Here is a 23334-nt window from a genome sequence, read left to right on the forward strand (position 1 = left end):
GAACATTAATTATCCTCAATTACAATTCAATGAATCACTTTGCTTAATTGACCGGAGAAGAAATGTTTTACAAATTATCGTTTGGTTCTGCTGAGTCAAAGTTGTATGCTTGGCCAACCCCAGAGTAACCTTTTCCAGTCAATAGACCATCCAGATTTTACCGGTTTCAAAGGGAAGTCGAATGTGGAAAAACTGCACTTCAGCTCAACGCAGGCTGCGATCAATGAGCTTGTCTGCTTTCAAACAGTCGTACAGTTATCTGCGCCGAGCTCATTCTCACTAAGCACCCTTTCTGTGCAACAGAACATCATGTCACCCACAGCAAAACGACCATAAACCGCAATTCACAACTGAACGACTCTCCTTAATTAGACTGCTGTTGCATTGTGTTCACACCATAGCCTGCTCTGGGTCCGGGCTCGTTAACACAGACAGTGGATAACCATATGGCCTGAATCAATTTTGCTTCGTTTTACCGTGGCCAAGCGCATACCAAGTCAATGGCGTATTTACAAGACCTGAATGAACAGCTTCCCATTGACGTGATTGTTAAGAGTGGCCGTTCTTCTGAGAGATAGAGGTGTGGACTCACAATATCTGATTTAGTAGTTAACTAGTCCTAATGGTCCCGGCTGTTTCCGACTGCTCTAGGATGACCTCTGGTTAAGACGAATCGAGACAAGATAATTGTTTAATGTAATGACTCCCCAATGGTCCTAAAGTGGTCTGTTTTGTACCTCCCACACATCGATTTGATTGGTCCCTGGAATTACTGGGAACATTGATTCAGAGCAGAAACCAAACTCTGACCCACAGCTCCTCAGCTTGAAGCAAATTAATCTTGGTGGTACTTCATTTCCGTTTTAGCACCCAGCTCATTACAGTTATTTTATTCTAATAACTCTACTCAAAATATACCAAACGAGTCCAAATATCCAAAACTATCTTCCAAATATCCCAAACTATCTTCCCCAATACTTTTTTTATTTCTGTTGTCAAAGCTGGCTTTCTTGTCAAACCTGCCTCAACATAGCTTTTGCTGAAGACTGACAAGTTTTATACAGGAATTTAGGAAAAGTAGCACCCCATTTTTTTTTGATCATGTCAAAACAACCATAGACCTATCATTAAACCAAGAACATGTCGGGTCACTCTACTGCGCAAGACCAGACGACCCCGGAAGTCCAACTTGGCGCTGACCATATCTCGGTTTTGAGAGCTTCAATGCACATTTGAGCACTAACCATAGAAAAAGAAACGCCATCTTTAAACAGCTGTGATGCTCGGTCAACTTGGTAATGAGTCCGTGGGATGAACAGGAAAGCAGACGTAGCCTACCTGTTGATGCCTGCTAGGACGAGGAGCGTTTCACCTCGTACCTCGTGCCACGGAAACAAAGATGACTAACCAATGAGCCAAAACTATCAGCAGACGCTCTTATCCAGAGCGACTTACAGTAAGTACAGGGACATTCTCCCCGAGGCAAGCAGGACAAAGTGCCTTGCCCAAGGACACGATGTCATTGGGCACGGCCACGAATTGAACCAGCAACCTTCGGATTACTAGCCCGACTCGCTAACCGCTCAGCCATCTGACCCGTGTGGCTAGTTCAGACATCAGCTGTCGCTCCGTTCACAAGAAAACCTTCCACCGTCGAATAGACTCTCTGTCTGAGGTTCATTGTCTCTCATGGCAATCTGTCTCAAACCAGGGAAAGGCTCCAGACATTCTCTCCCTGCTTCACTCATACTTACTTGCTCGGCTAAATCAACTTTACTTCGCACAGGCTCTCAGAGAAAAGGCTGAACAAACAATTTCTTCATGATATTACGTAAAAATGATATGGACCAGCTTTCCAGACATGGATTAAGCTTAGTCCTAAACTAGAAACTTCTTCAAGGGAGATCTTCAGAGAAGGTTTCCCTTACTTTAGGGCTTGGCTTAATCCGTGTATGGGAAACTGGGCCATACAGCTGTTGTCTATTAATTACCATCCTCACCGGTTTGCCGCATCTTGCGAGTACCTTGCACTGTAGTTCTCTGCATGGTTTAAGCCTGCTAAATGTTGGAGGGTTTTCGAAGCAAGCCTTCAGAGGTGTTATGCATGTGCATGCACCCAGGCAAGGGACAGCCCCCAACCCCAGGAACCCTGACAACTGCTCATTATTCTGTTCAGCTATCATGGCCCAGACAGCAACTGTGCTGCCCTGCCACGTAATGAACCCTTTCGCGCAGTTTTTCTTTCAATTTCAATTTTCTTTTCCGTTCCTTTCAATTGCCTGATATCTGCGTCCTCTGACGGAAGGCAATAACATGCCAACCTGTCTGGCTGTGCTTCTAAACCCACATACAGTGCACACCTCCCGTACAGGTGGGGCTCGACTCGGCTGGATATAAGTGAGGTGACGTCCGTGTCGACGTAGATGCAAACACAGATGCACACGCCCCCACACACCCACGCACACACACACACACATACCCACACATGGGCACACACACACACAACCTCACACAGGTACACACACACACAGGTACACCCACACACACAAGTACACACACACACACACAGGTACACCCACACACACAGGTACACACACACACACAGGTACACACACACACAGGTACACCCACACACACAGGTACACACACACACACAGGTACACCCACACACACACAGGTACACACACACACACAGGTACACACACACACCCATACACAGACTCCTGGCCATTCATGAAACACACCATGTTTATATATACCTGTTTGGTTTTCTTCTCATGGTGTTGGCTGTGTCTGGACGTTGGTCAGCGACTAAATGATCAGCAGGCACACAGATAGCGACGTTTTAAGGCCGCGACAATCGAGACGACCCGGAACAGCGCTGAGTCGGCACGGTTGGCGCCCGAGGCTGGAACGCGAGAGACCGTGTCAAATCGGGTCTTTCACTTCAGGTTCTGAGAGGCGGTGTCGCGGGATTTCAGCGTTATCCGTTTTGAGAAGCAGAGAGCGCGTCTCTGGTGACTCAATGGGAGCTCATTTCTCTAATCCAATCCTCATAAGCCCTCTCTTTGAAAGGCTACAAAACCTGCCCTTGTCTCCCCCCCCCCCCCCTCCTTGGCGGTCCCACCCCCCAGAGACACTGGATGGAGCGATGGGAACTAAGCGGCCATCTGTTTGAACCAAAGTTGTAAGGTTGGGGGGGGTCAATATGATCTGGATGCCCACATCGACTTAGTTCAATGCTTCTCTTCTTCATCACCATTATTATTATATGGGATTTCAGACAACATTTATATGAAAGAACTAAAATATTTCCCCAGTGAGTGAAGATAAATGAATATAGGCCTACATATTTTCTTCCTCTCTTTTTTTCCCTTTTTCTTTCAGTAGCCTGCTGACAGAGATGAACACACCGCAGTAAGCATGCCTTTTGACCATCCAATCACCCCAGACCTCTTTAAGCCCCCCCTCTTTTCTCTCATCCCGACCAATGGGAAGTGAAGTGGGCACGGCTCTGGAATGAATTGTCGTTTTGTCTGTAGACAGCAAAAGCGTGAAGCGACCTCACACATGCCGTTACAGTGGAATACCAGACGCATCTCCTGGCGCTCAGGACGCAGAAAGTAGAAGTGCGTTCGTATTCAATACAGAAACCAATCCGCGAGCAGATACAACGTCAAGCCATATGACTGTCATCGGTTGCATCGAAAGACTTCATACAACTTATTTTTCCTGGGGAAAAAAGGATTCGCCTGGAAGGTGGTCTACTGTATACATTCCAGTTGTTCCAGCTCATTTGGAAGGGCTGTGCGCATTTACCTGAATATACTGGATCTTACATCATAGAAGTCCTTTTCTGGTAGGAGTCTATGCGACGGTGTCGGTGAACCGGCCAGGTGGACGTCAGCGGCGGTTTCTCCAAGTTGCGGTGTGCGTAATTTATGACCGTATGCAAACCTTTTCTCACAGAACAATTTTCATCTCTTTCAAGTTTCCATAAATTATCCTCATCGAATATAACTTGACGGTCGTTAAGCGGGACTGATGCCCGAAACTTCAGCATTGAGCTTAATTCTTCACTGCCTGCCGAATAAGGTGAAGTTAAATCATTATGTGGTCGCCGGTTATGGAATGCTTTACACGAATGAAGATAAATATCGATTTTACCTACACTTCTGTCTTTAATTTATATGTATTTTGTATAATTAGATACAAGAAAAATATCTATAACATCAGTGGCATTTTAAAATATGTGCGCTAGAGATGTTTTTTTTTCCTTTCTTATTTTTTGCAGAGCTGCAACATTAAATTAATGAGGAATTACCACGTTCCTAGTTGAGTAAAAAAATAACTCAGAGAACCCCCCAACATACACACACACACACACACATACACACATAGGCTACACACAAACACACGCGCGCGCGCTTTTAAAAGGCTGCGTTCTCACCGTTCCGTGCATCTCTCCTATCCAGGGCTCGTCCAGAGTGCGGGGAGAATGAGGAGTCGTCGGGGCGGGGGGAAGCATGAGAGGCTGGTGTATCCCTGTTAGACTGGCGCCCCTCATGTTTCTATGGAATTGCGTAGCTCTAAGCCTCCTCCGGATCTGGGTGTTCGCCGCGCCCGGCCAGACGGCCGCCGGGCCTGGCTTCAGCGATGCCCTGGGACCCTACAGCTGGCTCCTCTCCGACAAAGGCCCCTTCCACCACTCGCAAGAGTTTGTGGACTTCACGGAACGCTACCAGCAAGGGTTCAGCACCAAGTATAAGATATACAGGTGAGTTAGGCAGCAGGGCAGGGCTGACTGGTCGGGGATGTGGTGGTGAGCCATGGGCTGTCAAAGCGTTGTGTGCCTTCTAGGCTCTGAGCCAGCACTACAGGGTGTGTGTGTGTGTGTGTGTATGCTACTGTTTGTTTGTGTGTATGCAAGCTAGTGCACTACTGTGTTTGTGTGTGCTACGTATGTGCGCTATGGTGTGTGTATATGCTACTGTGTGTTTGTGTGTACGCAAGCAAGTGCGCTACTGTGTCTGTGTGTGCTACGTCTGTGCGCTACAGTGTGTGTGTGCGCGTGCGTGTGTGCTACAGGGTGTGTATGTGCCACGTTTGCGCATGTGCGTCATGTTGTTGCAGGTGTGCGTTCTGACGCTGCGTAGCGAGGGTCATGTTCCCAAGGCAGGACAGGGTGGCACCTCTGAGGGGTTGTGACGGACCCTGGCTCTTGGCAGACGGCGGTGGGGACGCTGCCAGGGCCCCAGATGGAGAATGTTCTGCCTCTCTGGTCCCTCAGACATCACACATCTCTCTCGCTCTGTCTCTGTCTCTCTCTCTCTCTCTCTCTGACTCTCTCTCGCTGTCGCTGTCGCTCTCCCTCCCTCGCTCCCTCTCGCTCTCTCTGTCTCTCGCTCTCTCTGTCTCTCGCCCTCTCGTCTCTCGCCCTCTCACTCTGGCTCTCTCACACTCTGGTTGTCTCAATCTGGCTCTCCCACTCTTGCTCTCTCACTCACTCACTGTCTCCCTCTCTATTTCTCTGTCTATCTCTTTCTGTCCCTCCCTCTCACTTTCCATCTCTCCATCCCTCTCCATGTCATTCGACATCCCTCTCTCTCTTCCTCTTTCCCTCTCTTCCTTTCTCACCACCTCTCCCCCCCCCTGCCCCCCACCACACACACACACCACCTCTCTCTCCCCCCGTCATGTTCTGCAGTGCTCTGGGAATGACCAGGGAAAGGGAGGGAATCATAGACCAGACGAGCAGGAGAAGACGACCCAGGTTGCTACCTCTGTGTTTTAACCCCCCCTACTGGTGACATGCAGCAGAGCGCTCCCCCCCCCCCCCACACACACACATACACCTCCCCACACCCCCTCCCCTCCACCCCTCCGCCCCTCCGCCCGGCCCTGTGGAAGTCAAACCCCTGGTCCTTGTAGGACGATGTCTTCAACATGCCCCCACTGTGGCTGCGGCCCGTGCCAGTCTCCTCCGCAGCCGATGCCTGTTCTCACAGTCGACGAGCGAAAAGAATTGCACTGCACCTCGTCTTTGTCATCCCGCGACAGAAATTGAGAGTAAATCCTCGTCGTCCCCCCCTCCCCCTGTTTCCCCACTTGATTTTCTTGTTATGAGCTGTGCAGTGAAGGATGTTTCTGTTAGTCACTCAGCCGAGCTTGGGTTCTGTTCCAGCCCGGGGAGGGATCGTTTGCTGTTAACGAGCCAAAACTCCTCAGTGTCGCGAGAGGGGCCTGTTTGTGTGTTTTCGAATGGAATAACAATGAATTCTGCTAGGAGAAACCTTCCTACTAGAACGACGCCGGATCAGCCGATCGACCTCACGACCTCTCGATCCAGAGGCAAACGCTTCCAACCGCTGAGCTGTGCCCACGCATGTGTTCGAGTCGGCGCTTGAATGTCCTCCGCGGCTCCGCGGCACGGGGCGTGCCTGGGTCTGTCTCTTCCCCCAGGCAGAGGGGGGAGAAGCCCTCCAGGACAGTGTCAACGCGGCCCCTGGCCTCCAGCACTGCTGTCAGGGAGCTCATAGACCAGAGGGCTTATGCTTCCTGACAAGTGTGTGATAGGGTGTTATGTAGAGCTGAGGTCTAGGGTCTCCTCTAGACTGGTGTGTGTGTGTGTGTGCACATGCTTGTGTGCGTGCCTGTGAGTGTCTGTTGGCTTGTGCCATGTGTGCGTATGTGTGCGTGCTCCGTGTGGGCTCTGTGTGCCTATGTGCTCCGCGCGTGTGTGTGTGTGTGTGTGACTTCCAGCAGCCCCACGCAGAGGTCTCCACTGGAGGATGCACTCAGTGTGGGCAGGAATGAAGCTCTTCAGATGGATGGATCCAGGGCGCTGGCTGTTTGTGAGACCTGTGAGTGCTGCGTGAATTAGCCTTGCGTGCGTGTGCTCGTGTGTGTGTGTGTGTGTGTGTGTTCATGCACGTGTTTGTACATGTTTGGGCTTTCGTCCGTGCGTGTTTGTGCGTGTGCTTGTGCGTTTGTGTGGGGGGGGGGGGCGATTTATATACTGAATATATATTGATTAATTGATCAAATGAATTGGTTTAGTTTGGGTGAATGTGTCGGACGAGAATTCATATTTTGACTGGATCAATGAGAGGGTTCTGCAGTATAACCAGCAGTTGATCTGTGATTCTACAGGCCACTAATATCGAATTGAGCCCGATTAGAAGTGGTTTGTGTCGACCTGGTCATGAAACGATGTGAAACGTATACATTCAGAAGTGAGACTCGCTTAAAACTTCTGTGCTGTGTTCTGATTCATTAAGATTTGGTTCTAATGGTGTCGCTGGCCTAGTTCTAATATGTTTACACTCACTTGAATATTTAAACTAACAGATCCCTAACTTTGTCTCATTCTTCCCTCTCTCCCCCCTTCCTCCCTCGCTCATTCTGTGCCTCCCTCTTCTCAAACAGGATCAGAACTTGCTCAATTATAAAAGTTGACATATGATCTTTTGAATATGCAGCTCGTCTCGCTCCAAGCTGGCGTGGGTGAACGTATGCTGGTTGCTGTTTACTTCGCTTCTTTGAAGTAGTCCCAATCAAAATACTTTTTTTTTTCTTTTTCGTTTGTGGCTGCAAAATTCCAAATTCATCTGATGGCTCGTACTCATTCAGATGAGTCACCGTCACGTTAAATTACACTCCGGCAGAAAAAGAAGAGGGGCCAATAAAGATCTTCCTCCATATTGAGAAAAAAAAGGCTGTTTACTGTACCATTAGCTGGCAAGGTCTCGCAAATAACCGTTGTCAAGCAGGATGGAGCCAAGCATGAAGGTGTCTACTCCACTCTAAGGGTCTCATGTAGAGAGGTCCTTGAAGTAACTTTGATCCAAACAAACTGTTTGTTATTTTGGTATCTGGGGTAAACCAGCCTACGATGGAGTGCTCTCATTCCTCCAACCCCTCCTGTGTTGTTGTTGCTTGCTGAACCGTGAGCCCTGAAAATCTTCTGTGTACAACCGCACGATAGAGAGATTTTAAACCAGCCCCCCCCCCCAAAATGTAATGAATCCTTCCACCTCCTGCTCTATTAAACCCAAACGCCGCTGAGATAGACATGCTGAACTGATTGTCATGGGCCTCACCTCGGTGATGATCCTCCGAGGCACCAGAGTGGTCAGAGATCATGGAGGTGGTTGTTTTCACCTGGGGCTGAGTGTTGACTTGTTATGGAGGTTTTCTGCTCACTAACTCAGCTCCTCCTCAGAGAGAGGCTGTTTGACGGACAGAGAGGGGCCCCCGCCTGGTTGCTGATTGCCCCCCGCGGCTGGTTCCTCCTACGTGATTCCATGTTGGCCCCTCAGGCCCGGTAGGGGGCCTGACAGGTAGCTGTACGAGGGACCCCTGCTGCTCCACACAGCGCCTCGCCTCAGAGAGGAAGGCCAGGGGTGGATCACACGAGCAACTGTGCCAGCCGACCGTGTTCTGCTTGTGTGTGGGGGTGGGGGTCGTAGTTGGGTGTGTGTAGTTGTGAGTGTGAGGTTGTGTGTGTGTAGTTGTGAGTATGTGTGTGAGGTGTGTGTGTGTGTGTGTGTTGTAGTTACCGGCGGCTCTATCCATAACTGTCCGTCAGCAGCACCGGGCGAGGCTGTGTCCGTCACAGTTAAGCTCTCTCTCTCTCTCTCTCTCTCTCTCTCTCTCTCTCTCTCTCTCTCTATCTCTCTCTGCCTCTCTCTTTCTCTCTCCCTCTCTCTCTCCCTCTCTCTCTCTCCTTCTCTCTCTCTCTCCCTCTCTCGTCCTCTCACAGTCTGTCCTCATGGCAGGAGAAACACTAATGGTCCCTCGTTACGGTGGTACGCCAACATGAAACGGGCCCTAATGAGCTGAATCCTGCAAGGGGATTTCAGTTTTGTTTTTTCTCAGGGGGGTGTTCTCATTGGTGGGAGTTTGATTGACGGCGAGTCTGGACTCGGGGGGGACGGGGGGGTTGTACCGGGGCTAGGGCAACAACACAATTAGTGTTTGCTGCGTGTGTAGCTTCTGCGCGTGCTTATTTTTCCCCCCCGCTTGTTCACCCGTGTGCGTGCGTGTGTACATGCCTGGCTCTGTAAAACCAGCCTTATCGCCTGCCTTTTAGATGTGAAACACATGCGCCGTCCACCTTCTAATGGACTCACATACCAGGTCAAGAGGCTCCTACTGACCCCACGTATCCATAACAGGTTTGGCCCCGGGCCCTTAGCTCTCGGACCCTGACCGTGCTCGTTATAGTCCTTATCCAGGGCCGAGTAATCTATGCATCGAGCCTGGTCCTCAGCAGAGACCGTGTGCGTGGAGGAGATAAAGACAGCTGGCGTGCAGCAACACCAGGCTGAATATCAAGCACCTTTATCAGAAGACCTTTCCCTTTCAGCTGCCTCGGAACCAGCGGGCCCCCAGCCATGATTACAGACTGTCCGTCCGCCAAAAAGTCAAAGTGTCTCCAAATAACCCCAGATTGCACCATTATGTAAAATGGGGGGGAAGGAAAAGGCAATGTTTCTGTTGGATTCATTTCATTTTTTTTTTTAAAGTTTTTTTTATTCTACAGCGGCGCGAGTGCAATTCTCCCAGCTTGGAAGAATCAGCATGAGAGCATTCATCTTTTCGAAAACGGTGCGGAACATTCCGATAAGACAGGAGAGGTGGTGCAGTCGGGGTATTTTCCACCCAGCGTGGACTGAATCTGCAGAGGGCTCTCATCAGGAGAGGCAGGCCCCGGCCTGTCCACTTTTCGAGTGGAACAATAAGACCCAATTTCGTACTTTTTCAAAACACAGAACCCAGTAGGGACGTAAAAAAACGTACACAGTTATGCTAGATGCTACAATCCTGGGGAAGTCTATTATTGCTATTTTTCTTATGCTATTTACACCAAGGAAACATTACTGCAGCTGAGCGATGTCGTGAGGATAGCATGTAGTCGTGTTTTTTCACGTGGATAAGAAAACTGCTCTGCCTTTTATCTGCATTTGTTTATTGTAACAATGTGCTAAAACGACTGCTTGCTGGCTAGCTCGCTTGCTAAGTGGGGTTGGTGTCTTCAACGAGTGACCTGCTGTGTGTTGAAACAACCTCCCAAGCCCCCGTCCTCCTCTCCTCGCTCTGACTAAGATGGAGGTGTTTCCTAATGGAGGCTTACCTTTATTCCCTGTGTGTGTGTGTGTGTGTGTGTGTGATTGTGTGTATGTGTGCGTGCATGTGTGTGTGTGCATGAACGTGCGTGTGCGTGTGCGTGTGTGTGACTTTGCAGGGAGTTCGGGCGCTGGAAGGTGAACAGCCTGGCTCTGGAGAGGCAGGAGAACAATGGCCTGGCGCTGCCCTTGGACCCAGAATTCCTGCACACCATCAGGCAGCTGGGCAGGAGGCCCAGCCTCGCCGCCATCACAGATGCCATCATCAGGAAGTACGGGACCCACTTCCTGCTGTCCGCTACACTGGGAGGTAGGTTCAAGGGACCCACTTCCTGTCCCAGCTACTCTGGATAGTACCTCACTTCCTCTCCCAGCCACCCTGGATATTACCTCACTTCTTATCCCAGTCACCCTGGATAGTACCTCACTTCCTAAGTCATCCTAAGAATTAACTCACTTCCTGTTTAAACCATCCTGGAAGGTACCTCACTTCCTATCTAAACCATCCTGGAAGGTACCTCACTTCCTGTCTAAACCATCCTGGAAGGTACCTCACTTCCTGTCTAAACCATCCTGGAAGGTACCTCACTTCCTATCTCAGCCAACTTAGATAGTACTTCACTTCCAGTCTGAGTCCCCCTTGGAGGCACCCCACTTCCTGCTATCAGCCACCCTGGAAGGTCAATTTCAGCGCTGAGTGATTCCTAGGAAGATGGAACGTTCTGTAGCCCAGGCCTGAATGTGTTCGGCATCCCTGTGTCCGTTCTGTTCGAATCTACACAAACATCTCTGTCTCCACTCTGCTGTTTGTCGCTAGCTAACATCACAGTCCTGGTGCTTACCGTGAACGCTAATCTGTTTGTTTATGTGTGTGTGTGTGCGTGTGTGTGTGTGTGTGTGTGTGTGCGTGTGGACCCAGGGGAGGAGTCTCTCATGATCTTCGTGGACAAGCGGAGGTTGAGCAGGACGGCCGAAGTGAGCGAGGCGAACAACACCGCAGTGAGTCTGGAGGCTCTCCACCAGCTGGCTGCCTCCTACTTCATCGACAGGGAAAGCACCCTGCGCAAGCTGCACCACATCCAGATAGCCTCCACAGCCATCAAGGTAAACTGCATGCCCCCCACACACACACACACACTCACACACATACACACACTGGCACACGCACACTGACCCACCAAGCGTAAACACACGCAGACGCACCACAGCAAAGTAAACACATCTACAAGATGGAATTGTTGACCGTATAATCAGAAGTACTGAAAACACCCCGGACCCTCCCCCCCCCCCCCTTTCTGTAAAGTGCGTGTCTGCTAGCTGGGCGACGAGAGTAGGGCTGTTTGCATGAGAATAGTCATGTAAATACCACCCCCCCCCCTCCATCTCTCATCTCCAGTTCCTCTCCGCTGTGTTCATTCATCACTCTGTCAGCCGCTATCACACGGAAAGGAGTTTTAGCAGCCCAGCGCGCCCTTTGCGCCCCAAGGGCTGTTGTTTGCCTCTGTGGAAGCTGTCTCAGTCTCCCAGAATAAAGGCCATCTCTGGACCTGCTCTAATGACGATATTAACGTCGTGGCATTCAGGTCACGCCACGGACCGTGTCTCATTTGGAAGTGGAGTTTGTGCTGCGCAGAGACCGGCCCGCTGGATGGGGCAAGGCCGTCAGGGCCGTGGACGGTGGTTCGAAAGGGACTCTTTTTCTCTCGTGAGAGAGGAGGGTAGAAACGTCAACGTTGACGAGCTCCAGTTCCAAACATGGAGGAGAGGGGTGGCGCCAGACGGAGAGGACGTTTCTAAAAGGACGGCAAAAGTTTGGCATCTATTTTGATCGTTCTCTCCGATGGCGTGGTCTTGAGTTATCAACTTTCGCTCGCACTTTCCAAGCCGCCCGCTATTTTTCACGTACCTACCGGGCTATCGTCCCAGCTGCGGGCCCTCTGTCGTCCCATAGCACCATATATTCTCTAAAGTGAATTGGCAACAGCACGCATGGCTCCTTTGGCAGTGTGCTCCAGGCCAAAGTGCTGCTAAAACCATCCTGATTGAGATGAATAGAGAGACTGTCCTCTCAGTCCTCCTGTTTGTGAGGCAGTTTCAGGTGAATGATGTGAAATATTCACGGCATCAGCAGCCTTTAATTCAGAACATGGATTTTTACCTCACCCCGATGAAGATGGATGTCAAAACAAAGCTGCTTTTAAGAGGAGCCGGTGGACTCCAGATAACATGTTTTCAAGATGAGAAAACTAGGTCCGGCACACATAGCAGGGCAGCCCCTGTGACAAATAGGCGAGAGCAAAATGAAGTAGATAAAAAAAAAAAGAACGAGGGCTGAAGCATGCTGGTAGTCGTATCACACATCAGTGTGATGAATCATCTACTCCATTTCATAATTTTCTTCGAGAGCTCGGCCCATTTGTCAGCCATTTTGGATATGAGTTAAGGTGTCGTGAGCTAATGAAGAGAAGACTTATGAAGCGGACTGGGCCTGCTGTCCCTAATAAACGAGCCTTTAGCCTATCAGGGAGTGCGGAAAGCAGACAGGAAATGCTAAGAGGACATAAATCAGTCTGCGTACCCTTGATTTACAACTCCGACTTATCTGTATGGAGGTTCTGTTACAATTAGCCGGAATAATATCTAGATTCTGGCTGGTAAGGGGCAAAATGAGTAGTTGACCTAATTTGCCGGGCTTAACCAGTGCTCAGCCAGTCATGGCATGGCGATGATTCATTTGTATGAAAATAAAGAACTTTTTTTTTTCTTCTCCGCATTAGCATTTTGAAAACAGGGATAGGTACAGCGGGGAGAAATGTTGAGGGGCAAGAGCCTCTGTGCGTATCTGAGACAGGTTTGACTGGATAGAAAAACAAAGCTGTTTATCTCTCCTCGGACCCTGTGCCTTGATGAATAATTGAACTTTGGACGTATTGTGTTGTTTTCAATATTTAAAAAGGAAGTCGAGCAGCAGCATCGCGTTATCTTTGACCTTTGGGTGTGAACTCAAGAGGACGCTCTCATGAAAACAACAACAAAAAACATACACATACATACATACATACACAGCATAAATCTAAAAAAACGTGTTTGTGGTTGTGGATATACAGGACAGATCCTTCTGAAACTGACCAGGGTACGTTGTGGTACAGTGTGTAAACAGAGCGGTAGAGAGCTGCAGCTGGGGTCTCGTCAGTGAAGCTTCAGCTGAAAGCAGTATAACCGCTCGACAGGCTTTACGCCTCCTTTAGCGCTGACCCCGTGCTATCCCACCAGCACTAAGCACAGCAAGGAAACCACTGATCAAAGTCTCTCTGCCTTAGCTAGCGGTGGATACATTGGACTAAAGAATGCACACACACACACACACATTCCTCTTTGAAAAGACTGAAAAGCTACATCCATGGAAGGAACTCTCTCTCGTCTCCTGAAGTTTGCCTTCTGCTCCCCCGTAGTGTTTTGTCGCCGATCCGTTTCCTTTTCGGGGCAACGTAATCTCATTCTGATGCCAGTTGACTCCTTTCTCTTATTATCGTACTTCTTCTTTTTCTCCTCCTTCTTCCTCTACAGTGGATAAGCCAGGCCTCAGCTTGGGTTGACATTAGAATGTAAGCCAGTGCAACAAAGTGGGTTTAAAACATCTGCCTCAATCCTCGAAGAACGTATAAACATCCAGAAGCACATCTCAAATGCAAATATGGATTTGTTCATCGACTGTGCCAATGAGATTTGAAAAAAAGAGAAAGGGTTAGGAGAAAAAAGGCATTTTAAATAAGCTCTGATTTCTAAGAAATATTAATGGTGTTCCGTGAATGTTACAAATGCTCCCAAACTAGAGCTTGAATACCCGTTGAAATTCAAACGATGCACCATCGTTGGTAAATTAGTGCCTTTTCTGCTACTTTTGGGGCAATATATGTGTAAGTACAGTAAACTGTGTCTGTGCTTTTTCATTAGTGTTAAAGTAAATACATTATTTATATCAAGAGAAGGGAATTTAAATATGATTAAACTTTACATCAATTTCCATTAATCTGGCTGTGTGAAAAATCTGCCACAGCAGAGCATTTAAAACATTTATGGAATGATCCTTCCCTGTCATTTGAAACCAATACCGTTTAGTTCTGGATTTAAAACAAGAGTAGGCTTTTAAGCCCTTTGGTTTGTTGGGCCTCTCTTAAAAGGACAACATTATTTGCCAGTACTGGATAAACCATGCATACTTTATAGGCAGTGAGAGAGTCAGTAAACACATATAGAGTGGAAGCATGGAGGACTGATCTTGCATGCTAGTCACGTCTCATCTTCAACCAATACAAACTGCTTATTTCAGGAGAGCCTTTGAGGGCCATTACCAGTTCCATTAAATGCAGCTGTTGGAGTTTTGGACACAGTCAGCATAATGTAATTGCGCTCCATTATGGCATATTAATACACAGCCCCGTAACCACATCCATCTCATTTACATTTTATGTTTTAGGGTGTCTAGCAGTCTTTTCATGATTTTTCCCAAAGCCCCACCCTAGGAAAAAATATATACAACTTGATTTTTCTTGTGTTGAGTTTTTTTTTTTTTTTGATTGAAAAGAGTGAGTCAAGGAACCCTGTTTGGCTCCACTGGGCTCTCTTTGCAGATGGGCTCATTGCTATGCATAGAAAACACATCTTTAGATTTGCATTCGGTCAATTTTCCCTTTAAGTTGGACATCTGTCTGGTTTAGAAATTAATCTGCCGATCCCAGTAGGGGCTTCTCAATTTTTAATTAATTGCGTCGACACATCAATACGAAGAATAGAAATACAATTCCAACAGTAAGCCCGTCTCTCTCTCTCTCTCTCTCTTTCGCTTTCTTTCTCTCTCTCTCTCCCTCAGTCTCTCCCTAAAACTTTCTCCCTCTCTCTGTCTATTTATCTGTCTCTAATTTTCTTCCCTCCAGCCTCTCATAGCCTTTCTACCCTAACCACCACCCAATTTAACAGCCACTAAAACCTTACTGTAGCAGAACTTGTACTCAAAGGATAAAACACCCTATCTTAAAAAAAGTGTGCAAACTTAATTATTAGTAAGATATTTTGAAAAACACAGACTACTCCTGAATAGATTTTCTTCGTTTCTTTCTTTCCTGAAGTCACCATTCATATGACCTCAAACAAAGTGTCAAAGGCAACTTTTCTGCACACTGTGGGAAGAGCTATTCTCTTTAATGCTGGCTAGAAATCCCAGGTCCACATTAATCCACTATGGTGATGTGCTAACTTTTATTGGGCCTTTGGGGAAATATTAAAAGAAGCCACTGTGGGGTTTGGAATAATTTCTAAGTGACAGGGAGGAAGATTGTACTGCCTGTGGGCTGGCAGTTTATCTGGGGAGGTGCCAGTGAAGACTGGATACTCACCGAATCTAAATCAGGCTTTTTGTCAGGGATGATTGAGCGGCGATTGTGAACAATCTAACTGTCCTCCTTGAAAGAGTGAGCATAGATCCTCTTCCTGGTTCCGTGTGTCAGCAGGAATTCAGAGAACTGTCTGAGGAGGATTTTTTTCTCTCCCCCCTACTTGTCACAGAGTACTGTGTTTTAACACAGCCATTTCCTTAAAAAAAAAAATATCAGCCGACTTTTTCCTGGGTTAGGGCGCGGTTAGTTACCCTGCTATTGTGCTGTATGTCATCATCATCCCGAAAGCCCTTTTGACCCCTAAGCTTCTTACTCTTCTCTTTAGCTCCATCTAGGTCAACTGGCAGATGTTTTTAAATGCAGTCCTTCTGGGAACACAGGACTATATGATCCATTTGGTAACTGGCAGCACATCCGTGGGTGCTGGCAAAAATAAACTCTGGGTGTGCCAGTCCTTCGTTAATATCTCCCTGTATTGTGGGATTTTGACCTTTTCAGATTCCCAGAGTGGTCAGAGTTTTGTATCCATGGACACCGGAAACATGTTTCTATTAATGAGTCACCTTGTCAATGTCCCCAAGCGTCAAAAATATTGAAGCGGTTGCTTTTTTTGTCATTCAACGGCTAATCGCGTCTCGAAACATCCGTGACGACCTCGACGTTACTCCCTCGCCTATCCCTTTTACGGCCTTATTTGCTCAATATGGTTTGTACACACGTGCAACACTGTGTGTCCTTCTTTCTTTTTGTACCCTGGAGACGTAAGTCAGTGAGGCTATTGTTATTTTTTGTTTTCATGTGACATGCAGACCGTGTTGCTGCAAATTTAATGACTTTAGTGGCGTCCGCGAACAGTGTGAGGTTTATTGCCATGTGCCTCCCTCTCTCTCCTCTAGGTGACGGAAACCAGGACGGGTCCCCTTGGCTGCAGTAACTATGACAACCTAGACTCTGTCAGTTCTGTTCTGGTTCAGAGCCCCGAAAACAAGATTCATTTGCAAGGTTGGCCATCTATAATTGAACCCTTCCAGAAAATGTGATGGAATTGTAACAGATTTTTTATTCTCTGGCTGGCTCCCTTTAAGAGAGGCAGGAGGATGTCAGAAAGAATTTAGCTTCAATCCGTCTTTCATTGGCTGTTGAACCACAGGGTTCCAAGAGAATCAAAGACAGTGATGTTAAAAAATGTAGAAACCTGTCAACGGAATGAAATCTACTTCCTGTAGCAATCTGGCCTGTAATAAGGCAAAAACACCACCAAACTTCATCCATATACATTTACATTTAGTAATTTCGCAGACGCTCTTATCCAGAGCCATCTGACCCCCAATATATACACATTATTGTATTCAACCATCTGTTCCCGCAGCTCAGATGTAGGAATGTAAATGTATGCAGAGAACATGCATGCAGTTGCCGCCACTCACACTGTGTACTACAACACAAAGAGGGTCGTCATGTGTAGTAGAGTAGGAGTACATACAATTGGCTGTGGTGTTATTTAAGATGATCCGGAATAGGATTAGTCATTTCTCTTTTTCCTGTCCTTCTCCTCTCTTCCCCTCCCATCTCCTCCCCTCCCTTCCCCTCCCCTCGCCCACCTCCTCTTCCCAGGCCTGCAGGCCATTCTCCCTGAGTACCTGAGGGCCAGGTTCGTGCAGGCTGCTCTCAGCTACATCGGCTGTAACGAGGAGGGTCAGTTTGTGTGTCGGGACAGGGACTGCTGGTGCCAGTGCAGCCCAGGCTTCCCCCAGTGCAACTGTCCAGACGTGGACCTCCGAGCGATGGAAGCCAGCCTGCTGACTGTGAGGGAGACGTGGAACATGGCCAACAGTGACTTTGAGGAGTCCGGTAAGTTGCCTGACATCACTTCCTGTTCACGACGATAGAGGGTTTTTTAGGTTGGTTTAGGTGCAGTTCCATGGGTGTATGTGAAGCCCTCTGTGACTTTGCTTGTAAAGAGAGCTGTACAAATACAATTAGATTTGATTTAGATACTCACAACATTGTGTAATGAAAATAACCCCATCTCAGCTGTGATAATTGGATTTTATTGGATACGTGTTCATTTAATTTTTTTCCCTATAAATGGTGGTTAACCTTGACAGTTAACAGACATTCAGGCTGTGTGGTAGCCTGGCCTGCGGCCTTTACAGAAGTTCCCCTCTCTTTGTTGACACCGGCGACGCAGGGCCAGCCCTCACTCGAGCCGCTTGTCCTAAACAAACCCCCTTGACCCCACCCGACTGCCAGCATTGTTGCTGTGAACTTCAGTAATTACGTCGCTACGGTAGTTCTTGTAATTCCGTGGGTGAGTGTGGTGCAGGGTCTGGCAGAATGGGTGGACTGCAGTGCAGGAAAGCCATTAAAAGAGAAGCATTGTTGCCCTGTTGTTTTCAGCGGATGACAAGCCCATAATGGAGGTAAGAGGCCTGGGCTTCAGAGATGAGGTGTCATTGTCACGGTGGTGAAATAACGCTCTGGTTCTGGCAGGGGCAGACTGTGTTTCTTTATTTATTTACCATTTTTTATTTGTTTTAGTTGTTTGTATTTTTTTCTGGGAATTTCGCCAGCCTAAAGGGGCTTGACTCTGAATGCAACGGAGCACTGTAATTCCACCAAACGCAACAGCAGGAGGCTGATTTTGAAAGACGCGAACAATCTTTACCGAGCACATCATGAAATCGAATAAACGAAAAGACAACAAACAAGCCCGTGGACACGCGTCAAGGCCTATTGATTTATTACTTGGTAAAACAACAAGAAATCCTGAATTTAACATGGTTTATTTTTTTCAAGGTTATTTGTTTTTTTGTCCTCGTCTCACCGGTGAATAATGAGAAAATATCACACTTGGTTAGATATTTTAATGCTGGACTGAAATATTAAAGTGCACATTTCATTACTTTTATTAGATGGTTGTTTCAGTGTTTTAATTTCCCAGCTGTATGTAATACACCTTGACAATCTGGCAGGAAACCCATTGACTCTAAATAGGTTTTGAATCAGAAGTCATCAGCATCACTGTTGTTCATCGTAAACACCACAGTCATGTTCTCATGAAGGTGGAGCTCGTATTGATCACTCTGATATGAGTGTCCTCGTGATAAGATGTTATTGACTGTGGTGAATACAGATTTGGTTTTATTGCGGTCATGCAAACGAGTCTCATTAGCTCCACGAGCCTTCTGGTAACAGTGTCTTCTCCTCAGCCTGTGTGCCTGGATGATAGGCTGCTCTCACACAGAGAGATTCGCCTCCTCTGCCAAGCTCTGGCTTAGCTTTTGGCATCTCCTGCAATGAGCCAACCCAAATTGAGTTCCGCCTCTGTCCATGGCCATATGCATCACACAATATAACTTCCTGCGGGGTTGCGGGGCCCAGTCTCGCCCTGCAAGGTGATACGAACGCGCTTCCACTCGCTCGGCCAAAAGGAACAGGCGGACGATAGATAACGAAGCGGGCGGTCCTGGATGATGCGGAACGGGGCTTTAACCTCTCCCGCACCTTGTCTGCCTTCCAGATGAGTTCCAGAACTTTGTGCGGAGGCTCCCCACGTTCTACGCCCTCAATTCGTCTGCCGTCCAGTACTTCTGGAAGATGGAACCGGCCGTTCACCAGCGCTACAGGCAGTTGGAGCTCACGGCGCGACAGCTCGTCAGCAAAGCCCGCCGCATCGTCAACAAACTCTTCACCCTCAGCAAGAGGTGTCGGATGCAGCCCAAAGTCCTGGTGCTGAGAGAGAGGTGAGACTTGTGCCTGTCTGTGCGGTGCTGCACTTCGAAATGCACTCGCGCATAGCTTCTGTTACTGACACGAGTCTTCCTATAGGGGTTTAGACAGGGTGGCTTTGAAGGAAGTCAGCCTTTCAGGGGTGATTGTATCTGTGATACCTTCCGGGTTATGCCAAACACAAGTACCAAACACCGACCCTCTGGCCTTCATGGTATCTATGAGAGATGTGATTTGAGTAATTGGACCAGTACTTTGAGTTTGGCTTACATCCCAAAGACATTTCCTCCAGCAATGCTCTAACTGGTTCACAATGTCTTGGTCTGAAATGTACACCCCCTTGGTGGGGAGATAGATAACACTTTCAAAACTCAGTGTTGTTTTTTTTTTTTATGTTCTTGTTCTGCAGAGTTCAAAGGCAGTCAATCAGAGCACATGAGCGCTGCCCGAATCTCACAAACCCCCTTGTCGAGTTAAAACTGCTGTGCTTGTCATTTCCTATAATGAAAATAAGTTTGATAAATTGTAACACTGAAACCGAAATGAAACCGGATTGTTCATTAGGGGAAAAAACATCCGACTTTAACAAGCATAGATGTCCGATTCATATGCCCAGACTCGTACATTCGACACGCTGAGATAGCCTTCCTTCCGTGTTTTGATCTGCTTGTGTTTCCCAGCCCTGTTTTAAAAGGCATGAGCTTGTTTTGCGTTAACATTGTCAGACACAGCGCAAACAGAACAAGAGTTTCAAATGTGTTCGTTCCAGACACAGGGAGAAGCCAGTCACAGCATGTGAAAGGGCAGTGCAAGGCAGTGAGACAGGAAATGAACTCCCGTGTGGGGTTCCCCTTCCTTAAACTACAGTGAATGTGTGATTCACACACTGTATTACACGGCTCCAACAGTCAGTGGTTTATTTTCCTTCGCAGGTTGTATTATAGTCATCTGAACTGACAGGTCCCTGCTTTCAGATGCGCTGACATTTTGTATTCAGCTCCCATTTTGAATTACCCTCCCCTATATGCTGTATCAGTGTAATCATTTTGGCTACATAGGGAAAATGACTTTCTGAAAACTGGATTCCAGCCACACAGATGTCTCTCATATCGGCCTCTGTGAACCGTGCAGACAGCGAGACAGCTCCTCACTTCCCTCCTCCCCTCCTGCCTCTCTTCCCTCCTCTCCTCCTGCCTCTCCTCCCTCCTCTCCTCCTGCCTCTCTTCCCTCCTCTCCTCCTGCCTCTCCTCCCTCTTCTCCTCCTGCCTCTCTTCCCTCATCTCCTCCTGCCTCTTTTCCCTCCTCCCCTCCTGCCTCTCTTCCCTCCTCTTTCTTCAAGACTTCCCCTCCTCTTCTCCTCTCCCTCCTGCCTCTCCCTCCCGCCTCTCTATCCTCTCCTCCGCTCGTCTCCTCCTCCTCCTCTCCAGGGGAATTGACATGCCCTGCCTCCATGGCGTGTGGCGAGGTGGCGGGGGAGCGGCTAAGCTGGCGCAGAACGCTGTCTTCATCGACCAGATGAGAGACGGCCCATGTCTGTGTAGAGTCCAGCCCCGAGTCGAGCAGATAGAGATATTTAGGAAACAACAACTAAACCGAGATTAGCATACAGTACTGTGGACCTTGGTGGTCAACTGTGTTAATAACAGCCCGCCAGTAAGGAATTGTTCATCTATGATGTTGGCTGTAAGATGGAATTGTTTTAACGTCGGGTTAATTTGTGTTTGGGACTTTTCCTGTGCCCCTACATCCACACTGATGAACTGCTGTTTATGTTGCTAACGTGTAGAGATAGGAGGTCTTTACAAAATTGTGTACGGTGTTACAGATTTTTTTTACTATAGCTACTGTAAATATGAGCGAGAGTGAGGGAGAGAGAGAGGTAGAGTAGAGTAGAGATGGGGAATATATAAATAAACAGTATTGATATTGTCTGTTCTCTGTGTCACAGGCCTTTCAGCTACTGGCTGAACTACATCCTCTCCATCATGTACTGCAGCGAAAACAATCACATCGGCTCCTACACGGAGGAGACGCGGAGCTGCTCCTGCCCCTTCGACCACCCGTCCTGCCAGGCCGTCCTCCCCTGCTCCGTGGGCGAGGGCACCGCCTGCGCCTCCTGCTCCTACGAGAACCGCTCGCGCTGCGCCACCTGCAACCCCGGCCACATGCTGAGCCAGGGCCTGTGCCGCAACGAGGTGCCCGACTCCACGGACCACTACATCGGCTTCGAGACGGACCTGCAGGACCTGGAGCTGCGCTACCTGCTGCAGAAGAGGGACGGCCGCATCGGCGTCCACGGCATCTTCGTCAGCAACGACGTGCGCCTCAACAGCTGGTTCGACCCGTCGTGGCGGAAGAGGATGCTGCTGACGCTCAAGAGCAACAAGTACAAGTCCAGCCACGTCCACATGCTGCTGGGCGTGTCCATGCAGGTGTGCCTCACCAAGAACAGCACCCTTGAGCCCGTGCTGTCCGTGTACATCAACCCGTTTGGGGGCAGCCACTCGGAGAGCTGGATCATGCCCATCGACCAGGACGACTACCCGGACTGGGAGAGGACTAAACTCGACATCCCCCTGGACTGTTACAACTGGACGTTGACTTTGGGGAACAAGTGGAAGACGTTTTTCGAGACGGTCCACTTTTACCTGCGGAGTCGCATCAAGGCGCCCTCGACCAATGGGAACGGTTCGGCGTACTACGAACCGGTGGAGTTCCTGGAGCCTGGGAGGAACCTGGGCTACATGAAGATCAACAGCATCCAGGTGTTTGGCTACAGCATGCACTTTGACCCGGAAGCCATCCAGGACCTGATCCTGCAGCTGGACTACCCGTACACCCAGGGCTCCCAGGACTCGGCCCTGCTGCAGCTGCTGGAGATCAGGGACCGAGTCAACCGGCTGTCCCCTCCGGGGCCCCAGAGGCTGGATCTGTTTTCCTGCCTGCTGCGGCACAGGCTCAAACTGTCCACCACAGATGTTGTCCGAATCCAGGCCGCTTTGCAGACTTTCAGTGCCAAACAGCCCAACTCAATGGAATATGAGACCACCAAATTATGTAGCTAGTAAGGGGGCTGGGCGTCTAGCTTCACACATGTTCTGCGCTCTCGCCACGCGGACTTGATTCAAGTTGAGAGCGTTTCGGGGAGGAGGGGGGGGGGGTTGGCAACTTTGTGCGTTGGGATTCCTGTAAAATTAGCTTTCATGCATTTTTGTAGAACATGATGAAGTATAAGTGCCGTTTGACGGTGATTTTGTCTACTCTCTCTCTCTAGGCTAATAACACCGATCCTGCGCTCAATCCCAGTTATGAACATCAATATTGTATCATCTCCGATACGCTGCCCGTTTCTTGATGAAGTCTCAGCCAGTCTGAATGAATGCCAGCATGTCTTCATTTAGAGGTCCACCACAGTTTCTTGCATAACATAGAGGATAAGCTTTTGTGTTCACCATCTTAATTTAATTGCACTTGTCACGCCATGAATCCGATCAATTGGAAGGTCATGCTCTCTATTTTTCAGACGTCTGAACTAGCCTACGGATTATTATTTTTTACTTTTTTTGTACAATTAGAGATACGACTTCAATTGTTCAGAACTAGAACAGCGTGATCACAATGGCTATGTACTGGGTCAATTATGTTACATGTGCTTTTATTTTTATAATACAATCGTTTGTGAAAAGTTATACACCAATGTCTATAAAATGTATATGACAGTGTGAATTTGTAAGATACACTAAATAAAAATCATTTTTATGTGCTGTCTGTAAATATGTAACATAGTCTACTATATAAATACCTGACATCGTTTAAAAATAGATTTGAGCTGTTTATTGTCATATCCATATTTAATTATCATGAATATTTCTCAAACTAAACTGGATTTAACTCAAACTTAACTTTGAAGTTTAACTTAACTCAAATAAATACAGCATTACAAAACGATGGTTAGATCTTGAGAGAGTTGAGACCATGTCAATTAGCTTGCATGCACAAAATGAAATGAGAGCTCAAAAAAGAGATGAACATTCAAATGCTACCATTAAAGGTATTAAGTCTCTTTTAGAAAGTGCCAC

At 48.1% G+C, this 23334-nt stretch overlaps 1 protein-coding gene across 1 annotated transcript; it reads left to right on the top strand.

The window, feature by feature from the left end:
• The first annotated feature begins 3971 nt into the window (after positions 1-3971).
• LOC146221188 (BMP/retinoic acid-inducible neural-specific protein 3-like) lies at positions 3972-23029 on the top strand. The gene is made up of 8 exons (XM_084692719.1): positions 3972-4095; positions 4476-4777; positions 10250-10440; positions 11050-11234; positions 16420-16525; positions 17138-17374; positions 19047-19269; positions 21204-23029. Exons 2-8 carry the CDS (start codon positions 4527-4529, stop codon positions 22318-22320), a joined length of 2310 nt encoding a protein of 769 aa, XP_084548845.1. The 5' UTR covers positions 3972-4095; positions 4476-4526; the 3' UTR covers positions 22321-23029.
• The last annotated feature ends 305 nt before the right edge of the window (positions 23030-23334 follow it).

Source organism: Hypomesus nipponensis, chromosome 26, assembly GCF_054491055.1.
Source record: "Hypomesus nipponensis isolate SF chromosome 26, ASM5449105v1, whole genome shotgun sequence".
Lineage (NCBI taxonomy): Eukaryota > Metazoa > Chordata > Actinopteri > Osmeriformes > Osmeridae > Hypomesus > Hypomesus nipponensis.